General features: G+C 44.6%; 3 protein-coding genes across 3 annotated transcripts in view; 1 reads left to right on the top strand and 2 right to left on the bottom strand.

Moving 5' to 3' along the window:
- Positions 1–26,844, top strand: part of LOC142198393 (uncharacterized) — a 600,588-nt gene that overhangs the window by 358,639 nt on the left and 215,105 nt on the right. The window lies entirely within an intron of this gene.
- LOC142198391 (uncharacterized) overlaps positions 1–26,844 on the bottom strand; it is a 617,468-nt gene that overhangs the window by 490,668 nt on the left and 99,956 nt on the right. The window lies entirely within an intron of this gene.
- Positions 9,898–24,670, bottom strand: LOC142198411 (uncharacterized). Its single transcript, XM_075269444.1, has 4 exons — positions 24,590–24,670; positions 18,810–19,040; positions 18,600–18,726; positions 9,898–11,572 (listed from the first exon to the last, which is right to left on the bottom strand). Exons 1-4 carry the CDS (start codon positions 24,665–24,667, stop codon positions 10,209–10,211), a joined length of 1,800 nt encoding a protein of 599 aa, XP_075125545.1. The 5' UTR covers positions 24,668–24,670; the 3' UTR covers positions 9,898–10,208.

Here is a 26,844-nt window from a genome sequence, read left to right as displayed (position 1 = left end):
TTGAATTGGCGTATCTCTGGAAAAATTGCATTTTTTGCTTTTCATGATCAGATGAGCATTCATTTTTGTTAATGAAATTAATACAACACTCAAAGGTTAATAATGCTCGCTACACCGCTCGCTAAATCCCTTCATGGGTGTAGTTTCCAAAGTGGCATCAAATGTCTGCAGATTCCACTTTGCTGCCAACTCAGTGGTTCTGCAAAAGTGGCATGAAGTCCGAAAACCAAAATAGCGCTCCTTCCCTTCTGTGCCCGGCTGTGCCCAAACTGTAATTTCTACCCACATATGGCATTATGTACATTATCTGGGGTACACCAGTGTCATACATGTGTCCTAATATCAGTATATACCACATATGGCATTATGTACATTATCCTGCATACACCAGTGTCATACATGTGTCATACATGTGCCCTAATATCAGTATATACCACATATGGCATTATGTACAGTACGTTATCTGGGGTACACCAGTGTCATACATGTGTCCTAATATCAGTATATACCACATATGGCATTATGTACATTATCCTGCGTACACCAGTGTCATACATGTGTCCTAATATCAGTATATACCACATATGGCATTATGTACGTTATCTGGGGTACACCAGTGTCATACACGTGTCCTAATATCAGTATATACCACATATGACATTATGTACATTATCCTGGGTACACCAGTGTCATCCATGTGTCCTAATATCAGTATATACCACATATGGCATTATGTACGTTATCTGGGATACACCAGTGTCATCCATGTGTCCTAATATCAGTATATACCACATATGACATTATGTACGTTATCCTGGGTACACCAGTGTCATCCATGTGTCCTAATATCAGTATATACCACATATGGCATTATGTACATTATCCTGCGTACACCAGTGTCATACACGTGTCCTAATATCAGTATATACCACATATAGCATTATGTACATTATCCTGCGTACACCAGTGTCATACATGTGTCCTAATATCAGTATATACCACATATGACATTATGTACGTTATCCTGGGTACACCAGTGTCATCCATGTGTCCTAATATCAGTATATACCACATATGGCATTATGTACATTATCCTGCGTACACCAGTGTCATACACGTGTCCTAATATCAGTATATACCACATATGACATTATGTACGTTATCTGGGATACACCAGTGTCATACATGTGCCCTAATATCAGTATATACCACATATAGCATTATGTACATTATCTGGGGTACACCAGTGTCATACATGTGCCCTAATATCAGTATATACCACATATGGCATTATGTACGTTATCTGGGGTACACCAGTGTCATCCATGTGTCCTAATATCAGTATATACCACATATGACATTATGTACATTATCTGGGGTACACCAGTGTCATCCATGTGTCCTAATATCAGTATATACCACATATGGCATTATGTACATTATCCTGCGTACACCAGTGTCATACACGTGTCCTAATATCAGTATATACCACATATGACATTATGTACGTTATCTGGGATACACCAGTGTCATACATGTGCCCTAATATCAGTATATACCACATATAGCATTATGTACATTATCCTGCGTACACCAGTGTCATACATGTGTCCTAATATCAGTATATACCACATATGGCATTATGTACATTATCCTGCGTACACCAGTGTCATACACGTGTCCTAATATCAGTATATACCACATATGGCATTATGTACATTATCTGGGGTACACCAGTGTCATACACGTGTCCTAATATCAGTATATACCACATATGACATTATGTACGTTATCTGGGATACACCAGTGTCATCCATGTGTCCTAATATCAGTATATACCACATATAGCATTATGTACATTATCTGGGATACACCAGTGTCATACATGTGCCCTAATATCAGTATATACCACATATGACATTATGTACGTTATCTGGGATACACCAGTGTCATCCATGTGTCCTAATATCAGTATATACCACATATGGCATTATGTACATTATCCTGGGTACACCAGTGTCATACATGTGCCCTAATATCAGTATATACCACATATAGCATTATGTACATTATCCTGCATACACCAGTGTCATCCATGTGTCCTAATATCAGTATATACCACATATGGCATTATGTACATTATCCTGGGTACACCAGTGTCATACATGTGTCCTAATATCAGTATATACCACATATGGCATTATGTACGTTATCTGGGGTACACCAGTGTCATACATGTGTCCTAATATCAGTATATACCACATATGGCATTATGTACGTTATCCTGGATACACCAGTGTCATCCATGTGTCCTAATATCAGTATATACCACATATGGCATTATGTATATTATCTGGGGTACACCAGTGTCATCCATGTGTCCTAATATCAGTATATACCACATATGGCATTGTGTACGTTATCTGGGGTACACCAGTGTCATACATGTGTCCTAATATCAGTATATACCACATATGGCATTGTGTACGTTATCTGGGATACACCAGTGTCATACATGTGCCCTAATATCAGTATATACCACATATGGCATTATGTACATTATCCTGCATACACCAGTGTCATCCATGTGTCCTAATATCAGTATATACCACATATGGCATTATGTACATTATCTGGGGTACACCAGTGTCATCCATGTGTCCTAATATCAGTATATACCACATATGGCATTATGTACATTATCCTGGGTACACCAGTGTCATACATGTGTCCTAATATCAGTATATACCACATATGGCATTATGTACGTTATCTGGGGTACACCAGTGTCATACACGTGTCCTAATATCAGTATATACCACATATAGCATTATGTACATTATCTGGGGTACACCAGTGTCATACACGTGTCCTAATATCAGTATATACCACATATGGCATTATGTACATTATCTGGGATACACCAGTGTCATCCATGTGTCCTAATATCAGTATATACCACATATGGCATTATGTACATTATCCTGGGTACACCAGTGTCATACATGTGTCCTAATATCAGTATATACCACATATGGCATTATGTACGTTATCTGGGGTACACCAGTGTCATACACGTGTCCTAATATCAGTATATACCACATATAGCATTATGTACATTATCTGGGGTACACCAGTGTCATACACGTGTCCTAATATCAGTATATACCACATATGGCATTATGTACATTATCTGGGGTACACCAGTGTCATCCATGTGTCCTAATATCAGTATATACCACATATGGCATTATGTATATTATCTGGGGTACACCAGTGTCATCCATGTGTCCTAATATCAGTATATACCACATATGGCATTATGTACGTTATCTGGGATACACCAGTGTCATCCATGTGTCCTAATATCAGTATATACCACATATGGCATTGTGTACGTTATCTGGGGTACACCAGTGTCATACATGTGTCCTAATATCAGTATATACCACATATGGCATTGTGTACGTTATCTGGGGTACACCAGTGTCATACATGTGGCATACACCGCCATTTGGGTACGCAGCAGGGCGCAGATGTGAAGGAGTCCTATGTGATTTTGGACCGCTCATTTAGATTGCTGGTATTTGGACACCTCCAAGGCTCTGCAAAAACAACATGGTGTCCAGAAAGTCCCTCTAAATCTGCACCCCAAAAGCTAAAAAGCCCTTCTGAGCCCCGCTGTGTGCTGAAGCCACAGTGTAAAGCCACATCTACAACTTCTTTGTAACCAGAATAACCCACCTAATAGTTTTAGAAGTAAAGGTCTCTGATGTCACGAAGTGGGCGCAACGTATTCAGCACTGAAATGGCAGATTCCTTTAAAAATGTCAATTTTCCCTTTCAACATTAAAGGGATCCTCTCATACAAACCCTTTTTTTCTGAGTAACACGTCGGAATAGCCTTAAGAAAGTCTATTCTTCTCCTACCTTTTGTTGTCTTCTACGCGCCGGTGTTCCGTAGGAATCCCGGTTCTTGTCGGTATGAAAATGAGTTCTCGCAGCACTCTCTCCAGCACCACCTCCATTTTCGTCAGCAGCGTCTTCTTCATCCTCTTCTTCCGGCGGTGGCTTGTAACTTCTAGGCCTCGGGCAGAGCAGACTGCGCATGCCCACAGGCCACAAGAAAATGGCCGCTTACAATACAGTGCAAGCGGCCATTTTCTTGTGGCCTGTGGGCATGCGCAGTCTGCTCTGCCCACGGCCCGAGGCTTAGAAGTTACAAGTCACTGCCGGAAGAAGAGGATGAAGAGAACGCTGTTGACGAAGATGGAGGCGGCGCTGGAGAGAGCTCTTTTGCAGCATTGGGGATGCCCCCAGTGTTGTTTGAGCGCTGGGGCCCGCCCCAAGTGCTGCGAGAGAGCTAATTAGCATACCAACAAGAACCAGGATTGTAGGCGAAACGGCGGTGCGGAGAAGAATAGCCTTTCTTAAGGCTATTCCGACGTGTTACTCAGAAAAAAAAGGGTTTGTATGATAGGATCCCTTTAATTTTTCGGAAGCACTATTGGCCTCAAAATGATAATACTCCTTGATACATTCCTTGAAGGGTGTCATTTCTAAAGTGGGGTCACTGTTAAGGGGTTTCCATTGTATTGATACTTTTGGGGCTTTGCAAATCGGACCTGGCACCTGAAAACTCTTCCGGCACAATCTGCTTTTCTTCCCCCCAGTGTCGCTCCTTCCCTTCTGTGCTCTTAGTTTGAGAAATTTTCTTGTAAATCTGGAGAATCGCTGTCACACTTGTAAGATTTATAACCTCCAGAATAAATTAAAGACGATCAAAAGATGATCCGATATAAAGCAGAGATACGGCAGATAATATTTATCATGTGTTTGGGTGGTGTGACTACCTGAAAAGCAGAGAATTTCACATTTTGAAAATTGAGATTTTTTTTTCAAAATTTCCATCAAATTTCCTATTTTTTTTTATAATTAAATACAAAATATTGATCAATGTTTACCACTAACATGATGTACAATGTGTTACGAAAAAACAATCTCAAAATCACTTGTGTAAGTTATAGAGTCTTAAAGTTATCGCCATATAAAGTGACACGTGTCTGTTTTTAAAAATGAGGCCGAGTCCTTAAGGTATTTTTAGGCCCAGACCTCAGAGTCTCTCCAAGCGTGCAGACGCGCCTTTCACAAACATTTGGTGAGCTATTTGGATATATTACTTTCCTAGGCTGCACCTATTTGCCTATGTATGTACGTTACATTGTATCACATTACTTCATTGTACGATACAGATCCTGGTTTGCTTTCTTACTTGAGAGACTGTACTTGGTAAAATCCCACATCATTGCAGCAAAGGCCTCTGGGAAGGTCGGGTGTGATGTTAAAGGGAGCGCCCTCTATTGGGCTGCATGACTGAGGCTCTTTCTTCCTAATTACATCATGGAAGACAGATTTGCATATTCTTCCCATGTTCCCTTGCACAGTGGAGCGCAAATGGCTTAATAAGACTCCACACACCTAAATGGTGGCCTCTCCCGAAGGAGTGATGACATCCCCTTAACCCTGTCTAGAAGCCTCTCACCTCTGCCAAGTCAGTCTTCTCTGCGCTGGGCTGAAGAGATCCAATCAGATCGAAACGGCCGTCCTCGGCTAACAGACTGTACTTGGTAAAATCCCAACATCGTTGCAGCAAAGGCCTCTGGGAAGGTCGGGCATGATGTTAACCCCTTCCCGACATGCGCCGTAATAGTACGGTGCATGTAGGGTCTGTAACTATGGCGACCGCCATAGCCGCCAGGTGTCTACTGTCATTTTCCCGGCGGCGCATGGGCGCCGCCATTTTGCCCGGGATCGCCTGTACAAGGCTCCCAGGCTTGTCTGCAAATTCTCTCTTTTGCAGGCTGGTCGATGCAGCCTGCAAAAGAGAGGATGATTTTCTGCAATGCATTAGCATTGTAATGCATTGCATTAGTGATCAGACCCCCTGGGGTTCAACACCCCTAGGGGGTCTAATAAATGCAGAAATTTTTTTTAAAAAAAAAGTTAAAAAAATATAAAAAAATATAAAAAGTATTAAAAGTTCAAATCACCCCCCTTTCCCTAGAACACATATAAAAGTAGTTAAAAACTGTCAAACACATACATGTTAGGTATCCCCGCATCCAAAATCGCCCGCTCTACAAATCTATAAAAATATTTCTCCTGTTCGGTAAACGCCGTAGCGGGAAAAATAGTCAAAAGTGCCAAACCGCCATTTTTTCACTGTTTTGATTCTGATAAAAATTTGAATAAAAAGTCATCAGAGCAATAACATTTCCCAAAAATGGTAGAACTAAAAAGTACACCCGAGCCTGCAAAAAAAGACGCCCTCTACATCCCCCTACACTTACGTATTAAAAAGTAACGACCGTCGGAATATGGCGATTTTTAGAAAAAAAAAATTTTAACACAGTTTTGGGTTTTTTTAAGGGGTCAAAATGTAAATAAAACCATATACATTTGGTATCCCTGGAACCGTACCGAAACACAGAATACAGGGGACATGTCATTTTGGCTTCACAGTGAACGCCGTAAAACCAAAGCCCGTAAGAATGTCGCACAAATGCATTTTTTCTTCAAATCCACCCCATTCTGAATTTTTTCCCTGCTTCCCAGTACATTATATAGAATAAATAATGGTGGCATCATGAAGAAAAATCTGTCCCGCAAAAATTAAGACCTCATATGGCTCTGGGAGCAGAGAAATAAAAAAGTTATGGGGTTTAGAAGGAGGGGAGTCAAAAACGAAAAACGAAAATCAAAAAATGCCATCGGTGGGAAGGGGTTAAAGGGAGCGCCCTCTATTGGACTGCATGACTGAGGCTCTGTCTTCCTAATTACATCATGGAAGACAGATTTGCATATTCTTCCCATGTTACTTGCCTCCTTGATTGATCATGGTGTCTCCCGAGGTGTGCCGTCTCTCTTGTAGATGGATTGGTCTCATTATTCTTTGTTTCAAGTATTTTTTTATGTTTTATATGAAAGTGCTTTGGGTTTTGCCTTTATTAGCACGGTTTATTTAAGATTTGTCCACAGCAGAAAAGATTCTGATTCATTCCAATGATGGAAAAATAAGACCTACCCCAAAAATAAGCCCTAGCCCTTTCTTTAGATAAAAAATGATGTAAGACCCCGGCTATTTTTTTTTTTTTTAGTTCCGCAAGGGGGCTTGTACCTGCAATTTTTGGCTGGGAGTTTTGCTATGTTATTATTGAGGCTGGTCATAGAGCGACCGTAGGCCAGCCTCAATGCTAATAATAATATCGCAGGTCTAGAAGCCTTTAGAAGCAACAGGACGGTTCCCACAATCTCGCCAAACAGGAGCCGCTGGGGACATTTTTAGACATTGAGTCACACAATGGCCACAATCAGTAGACTGTGATCGTGGGCATTAGTGCTGGGTCTGCCCTGTACATTACAACAGAGACCCGGTAGCCATGGTGGGTACTCTGCAGCAGAGCGGCCGCCATCTTTAAAGGGGTTAATATGAAGATCAAAAGTTCATTTATATATATATATATATCTCTTCAGTGCTGGATCCCACTTTTTGTTTTTTTCATCCCTTACACCCCTATGGTCCGAGGGATTTTCACGGCATAGACCTGCCCACATCTTTCTGACATTACACAGGATGATGGACAATACAGAAGACCCACCGAAAACTGGGGCACTGTCTGCCAAGGGTGAAGTCAATAGGATGAAGGCTCGGCCTCAGGGAATCTGCTGGAACAAGCTCATAGTCTAAGTACGACTGAGCCTACTTGTGCAGGCAGTGCCGGTGCCCGCTTGTTTGCTTATTTGGGCCATGAGTTGCCTAAAGATAGTGGAAACCACTATGATGAAGAGCAATGACTGCAACCCCAGCAACATGGCCGGGTGTAAGTGCAGCTGATGAATATGTGGGTGACTCCGTGAGTATTGTTGTTTGTATTCAGGTATCAATGATAAGTGATGTAGGAGGAGCAGAGCTAGGTGACCCTGACAGTGATGACGGTGAGTAGTGGCCGGCCTACAAGAATGACCACAAGGAGGAGGAGGCCGGAAAGGAGGAGGAGGAGGAGGCCGGGAGGGAGGAGGAGGAGGCCGGGAAGGAGGAGGATGGCTTTGCTACATTGCTTGCTATGTTCAACCTGGACACGCTGAGACAGACTTGTCATGCAACAATCTAGAGAAAAATTCCAACACTGGGAAATGCCAGAACTGGAAACATATCTGTAACCGTCACCACGAGAACAGTAAAATATTTGATGTTCGTTATTCGTTACGAGTAGCCGCTCAATATTGGACTATTGGAACGAATATCGTACCCCATTATAGTCTATGGGGAAAAATGCTTCGTTTCAGGGGATCCCACCATTCACCTCAGGAGAGTCACCAAGTCCACTATGATACCCCAGCAAATGATGCCAACACCTCTGCAATGCAACTGGGACAGCAGGGGGAGCATGTCTGGGGGCATCTAACACACCAAAGTCACTGTATTATGTCAGGATCCCCATCAGCTTGTGATATGAAGGAGCTGACTTTTTCCCATAGGAATGCATTGACCAGCGTTGATTGGCCGAATGCCATACAGAGAACGGCATTCAGCCAATCAACGCTGGTTCTGCCAGAGGCTCGTCTGTGAGGAGGTGGAGTCTAAGAATCGGACCAGAATAGAGACTGCTCTTAGACTCTTAGACTCCGCCTCCACCGGCAGAACCAGCATTGATTCAACGCTGGTCAATGCATTCCTATACCGAGATGTAGCAGTGCTGGCACTGCTACACCGGAGATGAAGCAGAGCTGAGTGTGTGCTGAATCCTGCTGTACACTCAGCTCTGCTGCATCGGACTGCTACATCGGACTGCTACACTGGCCAGCTCTGCTACATCGGGCCGTGCGCTCAGCTCGACTACTCTGGAGTAGCCAAGCTCATCGAACGGCCAGCTCTGCTTCATCTCCGATGTAGCAGTGCTGAGCGTGCGCTCTGCTTGGCTGCATCTCTGGAGTAGTTGAGCTGAGCGCACGGCCTGATGTAGCAGTGCTGACCGATGTAGTATTGTCCGATGTAGCAGTGCTGAGTGTGTGCTGAACCCTGCTGCACACTCAGCTCTGCTGCATCTGTGTGTGTGCTGAGCTCTGCCACTTCTCAGTGTAGCAGAGCTGTGTCAGCACTGCTACATCTGAGATCGGACCACAATGGAAACTACTGTGGACCGATCTTAGACTCCGCCTCCTCCAGCAGAACCAGCGTTGATTGGCTGAATGCTGTACACTGGCCTATCAACGCTGGTCAATGCATTCCTATGGGAAAAAGTCATCTCGCACATATCGCAAGCTGCCAGGGATCCCGACCAGATAGAGCCCCAAAGAGCTGGGTGAGTGACAATCCCCCCTAAATAAAGGTAACCCCTAGCTAACCCTCCTGTACATCTGTCCCTGTCTCACAGTCACATAGTTCACAGTCCCAAATTAGTCGAATGTTAAATCCACCATTCGTCTAAATTGGAGGTCACCTGATTTTGGCCGCCAATTCCTTTTTCCGATTTTTTTTCGATGCCTCCGTTATCGTAGTTCCCGTCCCACCTCCCCTGCACAGTTATTGGTGCAAAAAAAAGCACCAGGGAAGGTGGGAGGGGATACAAATTTTTACTGCGTTTGCCTCGGGGTATTCGATTATAATCAAATACCTCGAACAGCCTGATATTCGATGGAACGGCGTTCGCTCATCTCTAGTCACCACCACTGGAATGTGTGTCCTCTTTTCTTACATTAACATTATTTGTTACCAGACATTATATATTCAGGAACTTATCCCTTTAAGCCCTCTATGTGTTTGTTGTTGGGGCAGTTCTCTGATGCTCCAAGGAATAGCCCACATGTGTAATCACTCATTGTTTATTACAGTCCAGCAGTTCTTTCTGGGCTATTAGCCCCAATCTCTATTTAGGAGTCATCCCCTACATAACAATAAGACATCGATACGTCCATATATCATATAATATACATGTCACACAGGGTCTCCTTCCTTTTTCATGGTGACAATTCAGCTTCACAGCTTATATCCACAGGACGTTTCCTCCATGGATCCCGGTCACATTGACCTCGCAGATACAAGCTAATGTCACCCAAAAAGAGACTCTTATTGGCTGTTTAATATCTGTGAACTTCAAACAGGAGTGGTCTTATTTTCCATAAACTCTCCCATGTGACTTCTCTGATGATCATTGATATGGCTTCTCTTCTGTGTGAAATCTCTTATGTCTACCGAAAGCTGATAGATCTGTAAAACATTTCCCACATTCTGCACATGAATACGGCTTCTCTCCTGTGTGAATTCTTTGATGTTTAGTAAGATTTGATTTATCTATAAAACATTTTCCACATTCAGAACATAAGTATCGCTTCTCTCCTGTGTGAATTCTCTGATGTCTAACAAGTTGGGCTTTAGCTGTAAAGCATTTTCCACATTCAGAACATGAATATGGCTTCTCTCCTGTGTGACTTCTCTGATGCACAATAAAACTATGCTTTGTTCTAAAAGATTTCTTACAATCAAAACATGAATACGGCTTCACTCCAATGTGATGATCCTGATGTGCAAGGAGTCTTGATTTATCTACAAAACATTTTCCGCATTCAGAACATGAATACGGCTTCTCTCCTGTGTGAATTCTCTGATGTCTAATGAGTTTTGATCCATCTATAAAACATTGTCCACATTCAGAACATGAATATGGCTTCTCTCCTGTGTGAGTTCTCTGATGCACAATAAAACAATACTTTGTCATAAAACATTTACCGCACTCTGAACATGAATATGGTTTCTCTCCTTTGTGAGTTCTTTGATGTTTAGTGAAGTTTGTTCTATGTTGAAAACATTTCCCACATTCTGCACATGAATACGGCTTCTCTCCCGTGTGACTTCTCTGATGTTCATTTAGTTCGTATTTAGATATATAAGATTTCTCACATTCTGAACATGAATATGGCTTCTCTCCTTTGTGTTTTCTTTGATGTTTAGTGAGGCTTGATTTATGTTGAAAACATTTCCCACATTCTGCACATGAATACGGCTTCTCTCCTGTGTGACTTCTCTGATGATCATTTAGTTTGGCTTTAGATATAAAAGAATTCTCAGATTCTGGACGTGAATATGGCTTCTCTCCTGTGTGAATTTTTTCATGTTTTTCAAGGTTTGATTTATTGCTAAAACAAGTCCCACATTCTGGACATATAAATGACTTCTCTTCTGTGTGACTTCTCTCATATGTAACAACATTTGATTTGTCTTTGAAATATTCTCCATGTTCTGAACATGAAGATGGCTCATCTCCTGGTTGACTTCTTCTCTGTGTAAGAAGATCTGAGCTCTTATTAAACTCTTTTCCACCTTCCCATTGAAACCTTTCCCCCCCTTTCTTCCTGGTGCTTGTGGTCACAATCTGTGGTTGGTGAGAAGGTTCCTCATGATTCGGCGGATTATATGAGGGATCTGTACTGTGATGTCCTGGATGTACATTAGGGGTGTATACCATATCTTCATCTTCTACGTTATCGTTTTCCTCAAGGTCCTTACTGCGATTGTCTGTAGGATTAAAAGGGATTTGATGATTTTTGTTTTTTCAAAACACAAAGTTGAGAAATTTATAACAGGCTGTAAACAAAGAAGCAATCTATAATGTAATCAATGACAAAGCGAGATAGAGAGAGACAGTACTCTTAAAGGGGATGACTCACTAAATTCTTATTCATGTAATTGAATAAATGTTTCTTAATTTTTTTTTATTTTTTAGCATTTAAAAAAAACTACAAAAACATAAAACACACATTTCCCACTGTTGAACACTAGAGGCAGCGTCATCTATGTACTGTATCAAGAGCACACAACCTATAGCAGAGTTAGGGCAAGAGTTAACCCTTTCTCCTACATATCTAGTTGCTTAAGGACCTATGATGATGTCATTCCAGATCCTTAAGCAACAGTAGCTTCACAATACATCTCTGCACTAGTACATTAGAAGAGTATATAAAGCAGTTATAATGTCCTGCTCAGATAATTGTAACCACCGGAACCACACAGACTTTTAGGCTTTTTAGAAGCTTTATATGTAGCAGCGGAAAACTGTATTTGTATCGTTGTGATGCTTAAGGACCATCCTGGAAGATATCATCAAAGGTCCTTCAGCAACTAGAAATCATCTGTGTGTTGTGATGGATTTATACAGTGCACAGATGATGTATCAGTGGGAAGTATCACAAACTTTTTTTTATATATATAAGTCCAAGAAGTTCAACAATCAATAAACAATTTTTAATTTTTTTTTTTCCCCGGTAACACCATTTCAGGTGACCGACCCTTCCAAATTTAACTCCGTTTCTTATAATGATATTTATGTAGTGGAAGGAATTGGCCACTTTATCTTTATTGTGCTCCAGCCAACGTGGCTATTGACAAAGGGGCACAGAGTGTTTTGCTCAAGAAAATTGTGTCAACATACAGCATAGAAAAGTATGAAAATGAATTGGGACATAGATCTGTTGGAAGGTTCTCCTGGGTTTGGCTGACTTAAAGGGGTCCAATCAGTCAGACACAATGTTTTCTAGGTACCACATCGGAATAGCCTTACAGGCTATTCTTCTCCTACCTTTCGTCGTCTTCTCCATGCCGCCGTTTGACTACAATCCCGTTTCTTGTCGGTATGCAAATTATCTCTCTCGCAGCAATGGGGGCGTCCCCAATGCTATGCCCAAGGCTTGAGGCCTAGAAGTTACAAGCCAACACCAGAAGAAGAGGACACTCCTGATGAAGATGGAGGTGGCACTGGAGAGCGTTCTCTCACAGCATTGGGGACGCCTCCAGTGCTGTTTGAGCGCTGGGGCACACCCCCAGTGCTGTGAGAGACCTAATTTGCATACTGTCTGATAGGACAGTATTGTGTCTGACTGATAGGATCCCTTTAAACATCACTTATTCCTGGATTCTCCCCAGCATGCTCAGGGTTAGTTCCACCTTCAAATGAGGGGCCACAATACACATTCTGGCTACCAACTCCAACCTGTAGTAGAACATTGGAGTTGTCGAAGATCGGAAGATGGGCCAGACCGGGGGATGGATGTATAACAAGACCAGCTACAGAAGACAAAGTCAAATACAGCTACCCAAAAGGCTAGGACCGAGGGGCACTCCCACCATGAGTGCATAAAAAAACCTACGTGATCGCATCCCCGCCAACAGACTTACGAAAAAGAGGAGTTTATGTGCACCAGCTGACTAGGGGTCCTATACCAGCGCAACGTTATCTTCAAAGCCGTCTTCCAGTGCAAGGCTCCCCTAGAGACACGTTTGACAAACCCACTAGCCTCATACCAGTCTGTCAAAGAGATGGGTCTAGCAAGGTCCGATTCCCAGCGGAGCAGATGGAGAGGCTTGACCCGCTCAGTGGGAACAGAAAGGAAATTGTAAAAAGCAGAAGTCCCACCTTTAGCAGGCGAGGTTCGGTTCCACAACTTCAGGGCAAGTCTGGGAAAAACTAATCTCGAGGGTTCGTGGGTTTGGAAAAGGTGACGCAATTGTAGGAATTTTAAAAAAGTCATTTTTGGGGAGGTTGAACTCTTCCTGTAACATAGAAAATGATTTAAGCCCCTCGTCAGAAAACAAATTAGCAATTTTATAGAGGCCTCTAGACACCCAACCACGAAGTCTCAATTGGGGAAGGAAAGCGGTCACGTACAGTAGTGGCAGTTTAGATAGTGAAGCCAGGTCATCCCTAGAGGTATTGGACAAGAAATATTGCCATGCAGTCATGGAGGCCTTAATGCTTAACATGGGGGATGTACATTGGTGGGACCTAGATCTTTAAGACGTAGGATACTCAAAAGCGGGGCACCCAACAAACTCTCCTCAATCTCTGCCCAACGCCACTTAGAAGTCTCATCCCATCCAACCGACAGATGCCATGTAGTACTTCTTGACGTCCAGGACACCCGCTCCCCCACTAGTCCAGGGTCTGGACATTACTTTAAAACAGACCCTAGACTTCTTACCCTCCCATATAAAATCAGAAAGTATCTCCTGAAGTTCAGGGAAGTGTGAGTCAGGACTAGGGATAGCTACAGTACGAAATAGATATAAAACTAGGGGTAGCGCCATCATTTTAACGATGGAAATTCTGCTCGCCCAGGATAACATTGGTCGAGAGAAGGCAGTTAAAAGGGAGGAAACCCTAGTCAGGAGAGGGACATAGTTTGCAGCAAACAGATCGGAACTCGGAGCCGTCAGGGAAATGCCAAGGTAGGTTATACGTGAAACATTCCATTGATAGGGAAATCTGAGGCTAAGGTCCCGTCTCAGAGGGGGCGAGATGACAATAGGTAAGATCTGGGACTTGGAAGAATTAACTTTATAGTAGGAGACCCTACCAAAATTCTCAAGGGCAGCAGTAGGTGCGCTCAAGGAAGAACTAGGGGAAGTCATGGCCAAGATAATGTCGTCAGCGTATAAACCAATTTTGTGATGCTGGCGACCCACAGTAATACCGCCAATATTCCCATTTGTTTGAATGGACTCCGCCAGGGGTTCCATCACTAAAGCAAATATAATGGGAGATAAAGGGCAGCCTTGACGGGTTCCATTCGAGATCCGAAAGGTATCGGACAGGAAGCCTGAGGAAAGCACACGGGCCGAAGGATGTGAGTAAAGAGCTAGTATAGCAGACTTAAAGACAGGGCCCACTCCAAATTTATCCAAAAGGCTATCAAGGTGACTCCAGTGGACCCTGTCGAAAGCCAAGAGTAATGACGGGGCACCATCTTTTTTGGCTTTCTGGATGAGGTCTCTGAACCTCCGTGTGCCGTCCGGGGCCTGCCTGCCAAAACCTACCTGATCAGGTTTGATCAGCTGGGGGAGAAAGTGGAGGAGACGTTCAGCAAGGATTTTAGCGTACAATTTAACGTCAATATTCAAGAGCGAAAGAGGCCTAAAATTAGCTGGAACGGTGGGGGACTTGCCCGGCTTCGGGAGGGTTACTATGGTAGTAGACAACATTTACCCGGGAAAGCGTTGTTCCTCCACCGCTCTCCTGAACACCCCCAGAAGATGAGGAGACAAGACATCTACAAACTTCTTATAATAAATCCCTGAGAAGCCATCCGGTCCGGGGGATTATAACGGCTTCAGTGAAGATATAGCTTCTCTAACTTCGAGTAGAGTAAGAGGAGTGGCCAAAGATTTAGATTGCTCAGAAGAGAGGCGGGGAAGGGACACCGAGTCCAAAAACTCATTAATTTCATCCCTAGTAAGCTGATATGTTTGACAATCCTCTCTAAGATTATACAGGGACTTGGAATTGGTCCGCAATGAGACGAGGGTCAACAATCTTATTGCCCTGATCGTCCACAAGATAGGCAATGCGGGATTTGGGTTGGGACTAGCTCTACTATTATGGACATACGCCCGACACTGAAAACCCGTGAAAGCCAGATCCTGCTGGCAGGCCAGAAGTCCCTGCAAACGGAGTTGACATTGCCTAATCTTTGCGGAAACAGAGGGGGTGGGGTTGAGTTTATTAACTGCGGAGAGAGAAGACAAGGACTTGAGCACTGCATCCACTGCATCTATATCTCTAGGCCGCTCTTTTTTCGCTCTTGCGCAGGCTTGGATGAGAATCCCCCGCATATAAGCTTTATGAGCGTTCCAAAGTACATGAGGGGTCTGACATGGTAGGGGCATTAAGAGAAAAATACTCTACCAGAGCCTCACGGAGGCGCTCACTATAGGAGGGATAGTCCAATATGGACCCATTGAGGCGCCATTGGGAGGGCAGAGCAGCGGAAAACTTTTCATGTAGAGACAGGGACACCGCGGCGTGGTCAGTCCAGGTGATCAATCCGATAGTGGTCGTCTCCGCCTGCATCAGGCCTAGTTTATCAGTAAGGAAAAAGTCGATACAGGAATAAGAGGAGGACGAGGATGAGAAGCGTCTCTCCCAGTGCCGCGCTGACATCGCCAAACATCATATAGGCCCTGATTAATCAAAGACGGGCTCAGGATTGGAGAGCGACTACTGGGATTAGAAGAGTCCAGGGAATTATCTAATAAACTAATGAAATCACCACCGATGATTAACATGCCAGTGGCGAAAGATGGAATCCTAGCAAACCCAGACTTCCAGTATTGTGTCTGAGAGCGACTGGGAAGGTATACATTAAACAAGGCAATTAAGGCCTATATACCGACCTTTGGGGTCAGATCAGACCAATGCAAGCGAGAAGGCTACGGAGTCTCATACAGCAATAAGGACTCCCTTACACTTGGCATCACAGGAAGCCTGATAAATATGGGGAAATGAGGGATTGGCCATAAGGACGTCTAACGTTTAGTGATGATATACGGAGGACCATTATATAAATACAGAGGTATACAGTAGTGGGAGACCCAGGTGACTGCACCAAAAGACATAAATGAGCCATGCACAGAGAAATACACAGACCAAACAATGCACCAGGTGAAAAGCAAGAGCAAAAAATGCAAACTGAACAGCATAGTGTGAAAAAACACTGAATAACTACATTCGGTGAACTTGGTAGGCCCTGAGCATTGACGATCAGTCCTCATTTTCCCAATGCAGTGCAATGCATTGGTCGGAGGCCCGATCAGGATGTCAGAGGCCAGGTCGGGGCCTAACCAATACATTGAGAAAATGAGGACTGATAGTGATTAGGGGCCAGATCGGTAACCTCGGGGCCCCAGGCTGCCGGCAACACTGTAATGACTAAAGATGCGGTCACTTGATTGCAAGTCCCATAGACGGCAATACAAGTGTATTGCCGTCTATGGGCCATTCTGTCTATTAGTATTAGGGCTGGTCATGGACCCAGCTGCAATACTAATACAGCAGTGACAGGCCGGGGGGCCTCATTACGCTCCCGGCTGTCACCCGAACAGGTCGGCTCCTGCGATATCGCAGCGCAGGAGCCGGCCTGCAACTTTACAGGTACGGGGCCGGTGGGGACCGGCCCCGGGGGAGAAGGGGCCACGGATACTGACCCGGCATCCGCTGTACTAGAGAGGCGGATGCCGGCACGGGATAGACGCCGGGGCCTGAGACATCGCTGCCCTGCCCTGCATGAAGCCAGCGGCGGGGGGACGGAGGAGCGGAATAGCATCACCCCTGCCGCTGCTGGCTTCATGCAGGGCAAAGGAGCGCAGCGATGTCTCAGGCCCCGGCGTCTATCCCGTGCCGGCATCCGCCTCTCTATTACAGCGGGTGCCAGGCGCCACATTCGGACTATAAGACGCACCCTTCTTTTCCCCCAAAATTTGGGGGAAAAAAAGTGCGTCTTATAGTCCGAAAAATACGGTGTATTTGTCTATTCGGTCTCATGGCCTCATTTCTGGAAGTCCTGCACCTAATTTGGTTGGTGTGTAGCAGTGTTGCACATTGTATGGCGGGTGAGCAGCATGGCTCCTGATATGTTATTACCTTTAGCTGCCCTGTCTAGGTATCGCTGGTCTGCAGGGGTCCTGGTGGTGGGCCCCTAGAAACAATTCCACTGGTGGGCCCTAGACACCCCAGTCCGACCCTGCTGCCAGAGACCAATATGGCTTTGGCACAGTGGCACAGGCAGCAGGACCTCTGCAGCAGGGTCTTCAACCAAATGGCTACCGCCTCCTATATAGTAGTAGGCCGCACTTTGGCTTTCACGCAGGCAGGAGCCCGGAGCAGCGCTCCAGAGACGGTGCACAGGGGCCTGAGGGACTCCGCCATGCAGTACGGGTCCAGAGGAGGGAGGATTGTATCCAGTCACCACAGACCACAAGGATGAAGAGGACCCGGCAATCAAGATGGTGGAGCGGCTCGAGATGGTGAGTAGGCCTCAAACAACAGAGAGCCTGCCAGTGCGGGAAAAGTAGGGAATAGCGCCCCAGAACTGTCCACTGGGGTCCGGGGTAAGACCACCGGGCACTACTGACCAGATGCAGGCAGGTTAGATCGCGGATGCCGAGGACGTCAGGAGCTCCAGCGGACATGTCCTCTCTCCTTGTCGGCTAGCCATGCCCCCCCCGCAGAAGAAATAATACTAGATTTATTGGCTTGGATAATTCCACACATGGCGGCCATCACAGCAGAGATAGAGCCGCCTCCAAGGGTAAGTGCTCAGTTACTGCTGTCACAGGAGACTCCCAGCAGAGGGCGCTAGATCCCCGTATATACAGAAGGAGCAGCGCTATACAAATATATATAAACACACACACATCTATATATCTCCTCTTACCATGTGATGTCCGGGGGGGCCGGGGGTCTGTATATAATATATATATCTCCTCTTACCATGTGATGTCCGGGGGGGCCGGGGGTCTGTATATAATATATATATCTCCTCTTACCATGTGATGTCCGGGGGGGCCGGGGGTCTGTATATAATATATATATCTCCTCTTACCATGTGATGTCCGGGGGGGCCGGGGGTCTGTATATAATATATATATATCTCCTCTTACCATGTGATGTCCGGGGGGGCCGGGGGTCTGTATATAATATATATATCTCCTCTTACCATGTGATGTCCGGGGGGGCCGGGGGTCTGTATATAATATATATATCTCCTCTTACCATGTGATGTCCGGGGGGGCCGGGGGTCCTCCATCATCACCTCCTTGTACCGATCCTCGTGTCCTTCTAAATACTCCCACTCCTCCATGGAGAAATAGACAGCGACATCCTGACACCTTATAGGAACCTGACAACACAACGATACAGTCATCACCCCTCCCCCTCCAGTGCTGTTACTGGAGAATTTCCCAGCATTCCCAGCAGTGTCACCTCTCCAGTCAGCAGCTCCAGCATCTTGTTGGTGAGTTCTAGAATCTTCTGCTCATGTATCAGGGAGAGCGGGGGAGGGGCTGTGATGGGGCCCCGGCTCCTGCTCCCTCCTCCTCCTGGCTCTGTGATGGGGCCCCGGCTCCTGCTCCCTCCTCCTCCTGGCTCTGTGATGGGGCCCCGGCTGCTGAGGGCCCCACAGTCCCCCGATGTCTTCTTCACCAGTGAGTATTCCTGTGTATGGAGAGACAATAGATGATAGAAATGTAGTACAGATACCTCTCCGCTCAGCAGATAGATGATAGAAATGTAGTACAGATACCTCTCCGCTCAGCAGATACATGATAGAAATGTAGTACAGATACCTCTCCGCTCAGCAGATAGATGATAGAAATGTAGTACAGATACCTCTCCGCTCAGCAGGGAGATGATAGAAATGTAGCACAGTTACCTCTCCGCTCAGCAGATAGATGATAGAAATGTAGTACAGTTACCTCTCCGCTCAGCAGATAGATGATAGAAATGTAGTACAGTTACCTCTCCGCTCAGCAGATAGATGATAGAAATGTAGTACAGATACCTCTCCGCTCAGCAGATAGATGATAGAAATGTAGCACAGTTACCTCTCCGCTCAGCAGATAGATGATAGAAATGTAGTACAGATACCTCTCCGCTCAGCAGATACATGATAGAAATGTAGTACAGATACCTCTCCGCTCAGCAGGGAGATGATAGAAATGTAGTACAGATACCTCTCCGCTCAGCAGGGAGATGATAGAAATGTAGTACAGATACCTCTCCGCTCAGCAGATAGATGATAGAAATGTAGTACAGATACCTCTCCGCTCAGCAGATAGATGATAGAAATGTAGTACAGATATCTCTCCGCTCAGCAGATACATGATAGAAATGTAGTACAGATACCTCTCCGCTCAGCAGATAGATGATAGAAATGTAGTACAGATACCTCTCCGCTCAGCAGATACATGATAGAAATGTAGTACAGATAACTCTCCGCTCAGCAGATAGATGATAGAAATGTAGTACAGATACCTCTCCGCTCAGCAGATAGATGATAGAAATGTAGTACAGATACCTCTCCGCTCAGCAGATAGATGATAGAAATGTAGTACAGATACCTCTCCGCTCAGCAGGGAGATGATAGAAATGTAGTACAGATACCTCTCCGCTCAGCAGGGAGATGATAGAAATGTAGTACAGATACCTCTCCGCTCAGCAGATAGATGATAGAAATGTAGTACAGATATCTCTCCGCTCAGCAGATACATGATAGAAATGTAGTACAGATACCTCTCCGCTCAGCAGATAGATGATAGAAATGTAGTACAGATACCTCTCCGCTCAGCAGATACATGATAGAAATGTAGTACAGATAACTCTCCGCTCAGCAGATACATGATAGAAATGTAGTACAGATACTTCTCCGCTCAGCAGATAGATGATAGAAATGTAGTACAGTTACCTCTCCGCTCAGCAGATAGATGATAGAAATGTAGTACAGTTACCTCTCCGCTCAGCAGGGAGATGATAGAAATGTAGTACAGATACCTCTCCACTCAGCAGATAGATGATAGAAATGTAGTACAGATACCTCTCCGCTCAGCAGATACATGATAGAAATGTAGTACAGTTACCTCTCCGCTCAGCAGATAGATGATAGAAATGTAGTACAGTTACCTCTCCGCTCAGCAGATAGATGATAGAAATGTAGTACAGTTACCTCTCCGCTCAGCAGATAGATGATAGAAATGTAGTACAGATACCTCTCCGCTCAGCAGATAGATGATAGAAATGTAGTACAGATACCTCTCCGCTCAGCAGGGAGATGATAGAAATGTAGTACAGTTACCTCTCCGCTCAGCAGATAGATGATAGAAATGTAGTACAGTTACCTCTCCGCTCAGCAGATAGATGATAGAAATGTAGTACAGTTACCTCTCCGCTCAGCAGGGAGATGATAGAAATGTAGTACAGATACCTCTCCGCTCAGCAGATAGATGATAGAAATGTAGTACAGATACCTCTCCGCTCAGCAGATAGATGATAGAAATGTAGTACAGTTACCTCTCCGCTCAGCAGATAGATGATAGAAATGTAGTACAGTTACCTCTCCGCTCAGCAGGGAGATGATAGAAATGTAGTACAGTTACCTCTCCGCTCAGCAGATAGATGATAGAGATGTAGTACAGATACCTCTCCGCTCAGCAGATACATGATAGAAATGTAGTACAGGTACCTCTCCGCTCAGCAGATAGATGATAGAAATGTAGTACAGATACCTCTCCGCTCAGCAGATAGATGATAGAAATGTAGTACAGTTACCTCTCCGCTCAGCAGGGAGATGATAGAAATGTAGTACAGTTACCTCTCCGCTCAGCAGATACATGATAGAAATGTAGTACAGATACCTCTCCGCTCAGCAGATAGATGATAGAAATGTAGTACAGTTACCTCTCCGCTCAGCAGATAGATGATAGAAATGTAGTACAGTTACCTCTCCGCTCAGCAGGGAGATGATAGAAATGTAGTACAGATACCTCTCCGCTCAGCAGATAGATGATAGAAATGTAGTACAGTTACCTCTCCGCTCAGCAGGGAGATGATAGAAATGTAGTACAGTTACCTCTCCGCTCAGCAGATAGATGATAGAGATGTAGTACAGATACCTCTCCGCTCAGCAGATACATGATAGAAATGTAGTACAGTTACCTCTCCGCTCAGCAGATAGATGATAGAAATGTAGTACAGATACCTCTCCGCTCAGCAGATAGATGATAGAAATGTAGTACAGTTACCTCTCCGCTCAGCAGATAGATGATAGAGATGTAGTACAGATACCTCTCCGCTCAGCAGATACATGATAGAAATGTAGTACAGATACCTCTCCGCTCAGCAGATACATGATAGAAATGTAGTACAGATACCTCTCCGCTCAGCAGATACATGATAGAAATGTAGTACAGATACCTCTCCGCTCAGCAGATAGATGATAGAAATGTAGTACAGATACCTCTCCGCTCAGCAGATAGATGATAGAAATGTAGTACAGATACCTCTCCACTCAGCAGATAGATGATAGAAATGTAGTACAGATACCTCTCCGCTCAGCAGATACATGATAGAAATGTAGTACAGATACCTCTCCGCTCAGCAGATAGATGATAGAAATGTAGTACAGATACCTCTCCGCTCAGCATATAGATGATAGAAATGTAGTACAGATACCTCTCCGCTCAGCAGATAGATGATAGAAATGTAGTACAGATACCTCTCCGCTCAGCAGATAGATGATAGAAATGTAGTACAGTTACCTCTCCGCTCAGCAGATAGATGATAGAAATGTAGTACAGATACCTCTCCGCTCAGCAGATAGATGATAGAAATGTAGTACAGATACCTCTCCGCTCAGCAGATAGATGATAGAAATGTAGTACAGATACCTCTCCGCTCAGCAGATACATGATAGAAATGTAGTACAGATACCTCTCCGCTCAGCAGATACATGATAGAAATGTAGTACAGATACCTCTCCGCTCAGCAGATACATGATAGAAATGTAGTACAGATACCTCTCCGCTCAGCAGATACATGATAGAAATGTAGTACAGATACCTCTCCGCTCAGCAGATACATGATAGAAATGTAGTACAGATACCTCTCCGCTCAGCAGATAGATGATAGAAATGTAGTACAGTTACCTCTCCGCTCAGCAGATAGATGATAGAAATGTAGTACAGATACCTCTCCGCTCAGCAGATAGATGATAGAAATGTAGTACAGATACCTCTCCGCTCAGCAGGGAGATGATAGAAATGTAGTACAGATACCTCTCCGCTCAGCAGATAGATGATAGAAATGTAGTACAGATACCTCTCCGCTCAGCAGATAGATGATAGAAATGTAGTACAGATACCTCTCCGCTCAGCATATAGATGATAGAAATGTAGTACAGATACCTCTCCGCTCAGCAGATAGATGATAGAAATGTAGTACAGATACCTCTCCGCTCAGCAGATAGATGATAGAAATGTAGTACAGTTACCTCTCCGCTCAGCAGATAGATGATAGAAATGTAGTACAGATACCTCTCCGCTCAGCAGATAGATGATAGAAATGTAGTACAGATACCTCTCCGCTCAGCAGGGAGATGATAGAAATGTAGTACAGATACCTCTCCGCTCAGCAGATAGATGATAGAAATGTAGTACAGATACCTCTCCGCTCAGCAGGTAGATGATAGAAATGTAGTACAGATACCTCTCCGCTCAGCAGATACATGATAGAAATGTAGTACAGATACCTCTCCGCTCAGCAGATACATGATAGAAATGTAGTACAGATACCTCTCCGCTCAGCAGATACATGATAGAAATGTAGTACAGATACCTCTCCGCTCAGCAGATAGATGATAGAAATGTAGTACAGATACCTCTCCGCTCAGCAGGGAGATGATAGAAATGTAGTACAGATACCTCTCCGCTCAGCAGATACATGATAGAAATGTAGTACAGATACCTCTCCGCTCAGCAGATAGATGATAGAAATGTAGTACAGATACCTCTCCGCTCAGCAGATAGATGATAGAAATGTAGTACAGATACCTCTCCGCTCAGTAGATACATGATAGAAATGTAGTACAGATACCTCTCCGCTCAGCAGATAGATGATAGAAATGTAGTACAGATACCTCTCCGCTCAGCAGATAGATGATAGAAATGTAGTACAGATACCTCTCCGCTCAGCAGATAGATGATAGAAATGTAGTACAGATACCTCTCCGCTCAGCAGATAGATGATAGAAATGTAGTACAGATACCTCTCCGCTCAGCAGATACATGATAGAAATTGAGTACAGATACCTCTCCGCTCAGCAGATACATGATAGAAATGTAGTACAGTTACCTCTCCGCTCAGCAGATACATGATAGAAATGTAGTACAGATACCTCTCCGCTCAGCAGATAGATGATAGAAATGTAGTACAGATACCTCTCCGCTCAGCAGATAGATGATAGAAATGTAGTACAGATACCTCTCCGCTCAGCAGGGAGATGATAGAAATGTAGTACAGATACCTCTCCGCTCAGCAGATAGATGATAGAAATGTAGTACAGATACCTCTCCGCTCAGCAGATAGATGATAGAAATGTAGTACAGATACCTCTTCGCTCAGCAGATAGATGATAGAAATGTAGTACAGATACCTCTCCGCTCAGCAGATAGATGATAGAAATGTAGTACAGATACCTCTCCGCTCAGCAGATAGATGATAGAAATGTAGTACAGATACCTCTCCGCTCAGCAGATAGATGATAGAAATGTAGTACAGATACCTCTCCGCTCAGCAGGGAGATGATAGAAATGTAGTACAGATACCTCTCTGCTCAGCAGATAGATGATAGAAATGTAGTACAGATACCTCTCCGCTCAGCAGATAGATGATAGAAATGTAGTACAGATACCTCTCCGCTCAGCAGATAGATGATAGAAATGTAGTACAGATACCTCTCCGCTCAGCAGGGAGATGATAGAAATGTAGTACAGATACCTCTCCGCTCAGCAGATAGATGATAGAAATGTAGTACAGATACCTCTCCGCTCAGCAGATACATGATAGAAATGTAGTACAGATACCTCTCCGCTCAGCAGGGAGATGATAGAAATGTAGTACAGATACCTCTCCGCTCAGCAGATAGATGATAGAAATGTAGTACAGATACCTCTCCGCTCAGCAGATAGATGATAGAAATGTAGTACAGATACCTCTCCGCTCAGCAGGGAGATGATCTCCAAGGTGAAGTCTAATATTCTTCTGGTGATCTCAGTCCTGTCCTTGTCCATCTTTGGTGGGTCATGCAGGAGAGGATGAAGGACCTGTGATGATGTCACCGCTATCATGTGACCAGTACATGGGGGCGGAGCTCAGGAGAGGAGGAGGATGAAGGACCTGTGATGATGTCACCAGTATCATGTGACCAGTACATGGGGGCGGAGTCTTCTTCCTCCTATATATATGGGTAATGTTCTTCCCCCGCTGTGTGTATATGATGGCGGTTTCTTCGCTTCCTTATTATTGATGATACCAGAGCGGCTCTTGGAGTTTTCTCTCTCAGTTACTTTTTCCTCTCTGTGACCTTACGGTAGTGACATCGGTTATTTCTCAGCTTGCCGGTTGTATCCGGAGGTCACCACTAGGGGCAGGCTGTTTGACGAATGGCCGAATGATGGAAACTATAAGGATGATCCACACAAACAATCCCAGGCGGGCGCTCACTCCCTTAGAAACAACAACTGGAGCTGGATAACCGTATTGTGCGACTTCTTATTGAAATCCAGATAAAGCGTTTCGAGGTTTCGGGTACGACCCACCGCTTTGTCAGATCGAGTTAAAAAGACAGAATGCAGAAATAAGTAAAGGAGGAATCGGTAACACTAAGCACAATGCCTAGAAGATAAGCAGGAGAAGACAGTGTATATCCACAACCCAATGGCCGGGCTTGTCTCCACACTGACTACGTCTGACCTCAGGAATACAGTTCTTCAACAATAAATATCTGCGCCAGGATAGATACCAATCTACAGCTTCAGTATAAGATCTGCAATGATGGAGAAGATGGCTGACATAGTGTGTGTAGTCTTAGAATGTAGTAGAACAGCAAGTTTTCTATTCTCGCTTCCTTTTGCTTTGATTCCTGCTTTGCACACTCTTGGCATTCTCTTGATGAGCTCCATGAGGTAGTCACCAGGAATGGTCTTCCAACAGTCTTGAAGGAGTTCCCAGAGATGTTTAGCACTTGTTGGCCCTTTTGCCTTCACTCTACGGTCCAGCTCACCCCAAACCATCTGGATTGGGTTCAGGTCTGGTACTGTGGAGGCCGGGTCATCTGGAGTAACCCCCCATCACTCTCCTTCTTGGTCATATAGCCCTTACACAGCCTGGAGGTGTTTGGGGTCATTGTCCTGTTGAAAAATAAATGATGGTCCAACTAAACACAAACCGGATGGAATAGCATGCCGCTGCAAGATGCTGTGGTAGCCATGCTGGTTCAGTATAAATCCCCAAGTGTCACCAGCTTGCCCCCCACCCCCACACCATCACACCTCCATGCGTCACAGTGGGAATCAGGCATGTAGACTCCATCTGTTCTCCAAAGACACGCTGGTTGGAACCAAAGATCTCACATTTAGACTCATCAGACTAAAGCCCAGATTCCCACTGGTATAATGTCCAGATTTCTCCCCCAGTGTATACGCTCCATCTTTCTACCCCCGGTGTATACGTTCCATCTTTCTACCCCCGGTGTATAACGCTCCATCTTTCTACCTCCGGTGTATACGCTCCATCTTTCTACCTCCGGTGTATACGCTCCATCTTTCTACCTCCGGTGTATACGCTCCATCTTTCTACCCCCGGTGTATAACGCTCCATCTTTCTACCCCCCAGGGTATACGCTCCATCTTTCTACCTCCGGTGTATACGTTCCATCTTTCTACCCCCGGTGTATAACGCTCCATCTTTCTACCCCCAGGGTATACGCTCCATCTTTCTTCCCCCAGTGTATAACACGCCATCTTTCTACCTCCAGGGTATACGCTCCATCTTTCTACCCCCGGTGTATAACGCTCCATCTTTCTACCTCTGGTGTATAATGCTCCATCTTTCTACCTCCGCTGTATAACGCTCCATCTTTCTACCCCCGGTGTATAACGCTCCATCTTTCTACCTCCAGTGTATAACACTTCATCATTATTTTGATCCACCCTGTGTGTATACATCAAGAATACCCCATTTGTATACATAAGTTGGTGAACTCACTCCTGTATACTGTCATACGGTATATATGGCGTTTATCTACAACCGTATATCTGCTGGTGCAAGTCTGAACTCACACCAAGGGGCTGGGGGTTCTGAGAAGAGAAGACTCTGCCAGGTTAGTATCCCTACGCTATGCTGAGGAGGTCCAAAAGACCGAAACAGCGCTGTCCACAGCTGGGAATCTGTTCCTTTTAGAATAGAA

The sequence above is a fragment of the Leptodactylus fuscus genome, chromosome 3 (assembly GCF_031893055.1).
Source record: "Leptodactylus fuscus isolate aLepFus1 chromosome 3, aLepFus1.hap2, whole genome shotgun sequence".
Taxonomy (NCBI): domain Eukaryota; kingdom Metazoa; phylum Chordata; class Amphibia; order Anura; family Leptodactylidae; genus Leptodactylus; species Leptodactylus fuscus.
Note: the sequence above shows the minus strand (reverse complement) of the source record. Positions and strands in the feature narration are given on the sequence as shown.

Bases quoted from the DNA above. Each gene is read 5' to 3' on its own strand.
- LOC142198411 (XM_075269444.1), bottom strand. From the start codon at position 24,667: ATGGACAAGGACAGGACTGAGATCACCAGAAGAATATTAGACTTCACC. The intron at 19,041-24,589 runs GTATCTGTACTA...CTCCATACACAG, and splicing joins TCTCCCTGCTGAGCGGAGAG to GAATACTCACTGGTGAAGAA. The intron at 18,727-18,809 runs GTGACACTGCTG...TTGTGTTGTCAG, and splicing joins TGGAGCTGCTGACTGGAGAG to GTTCCTATAAGGTGTCAGGA.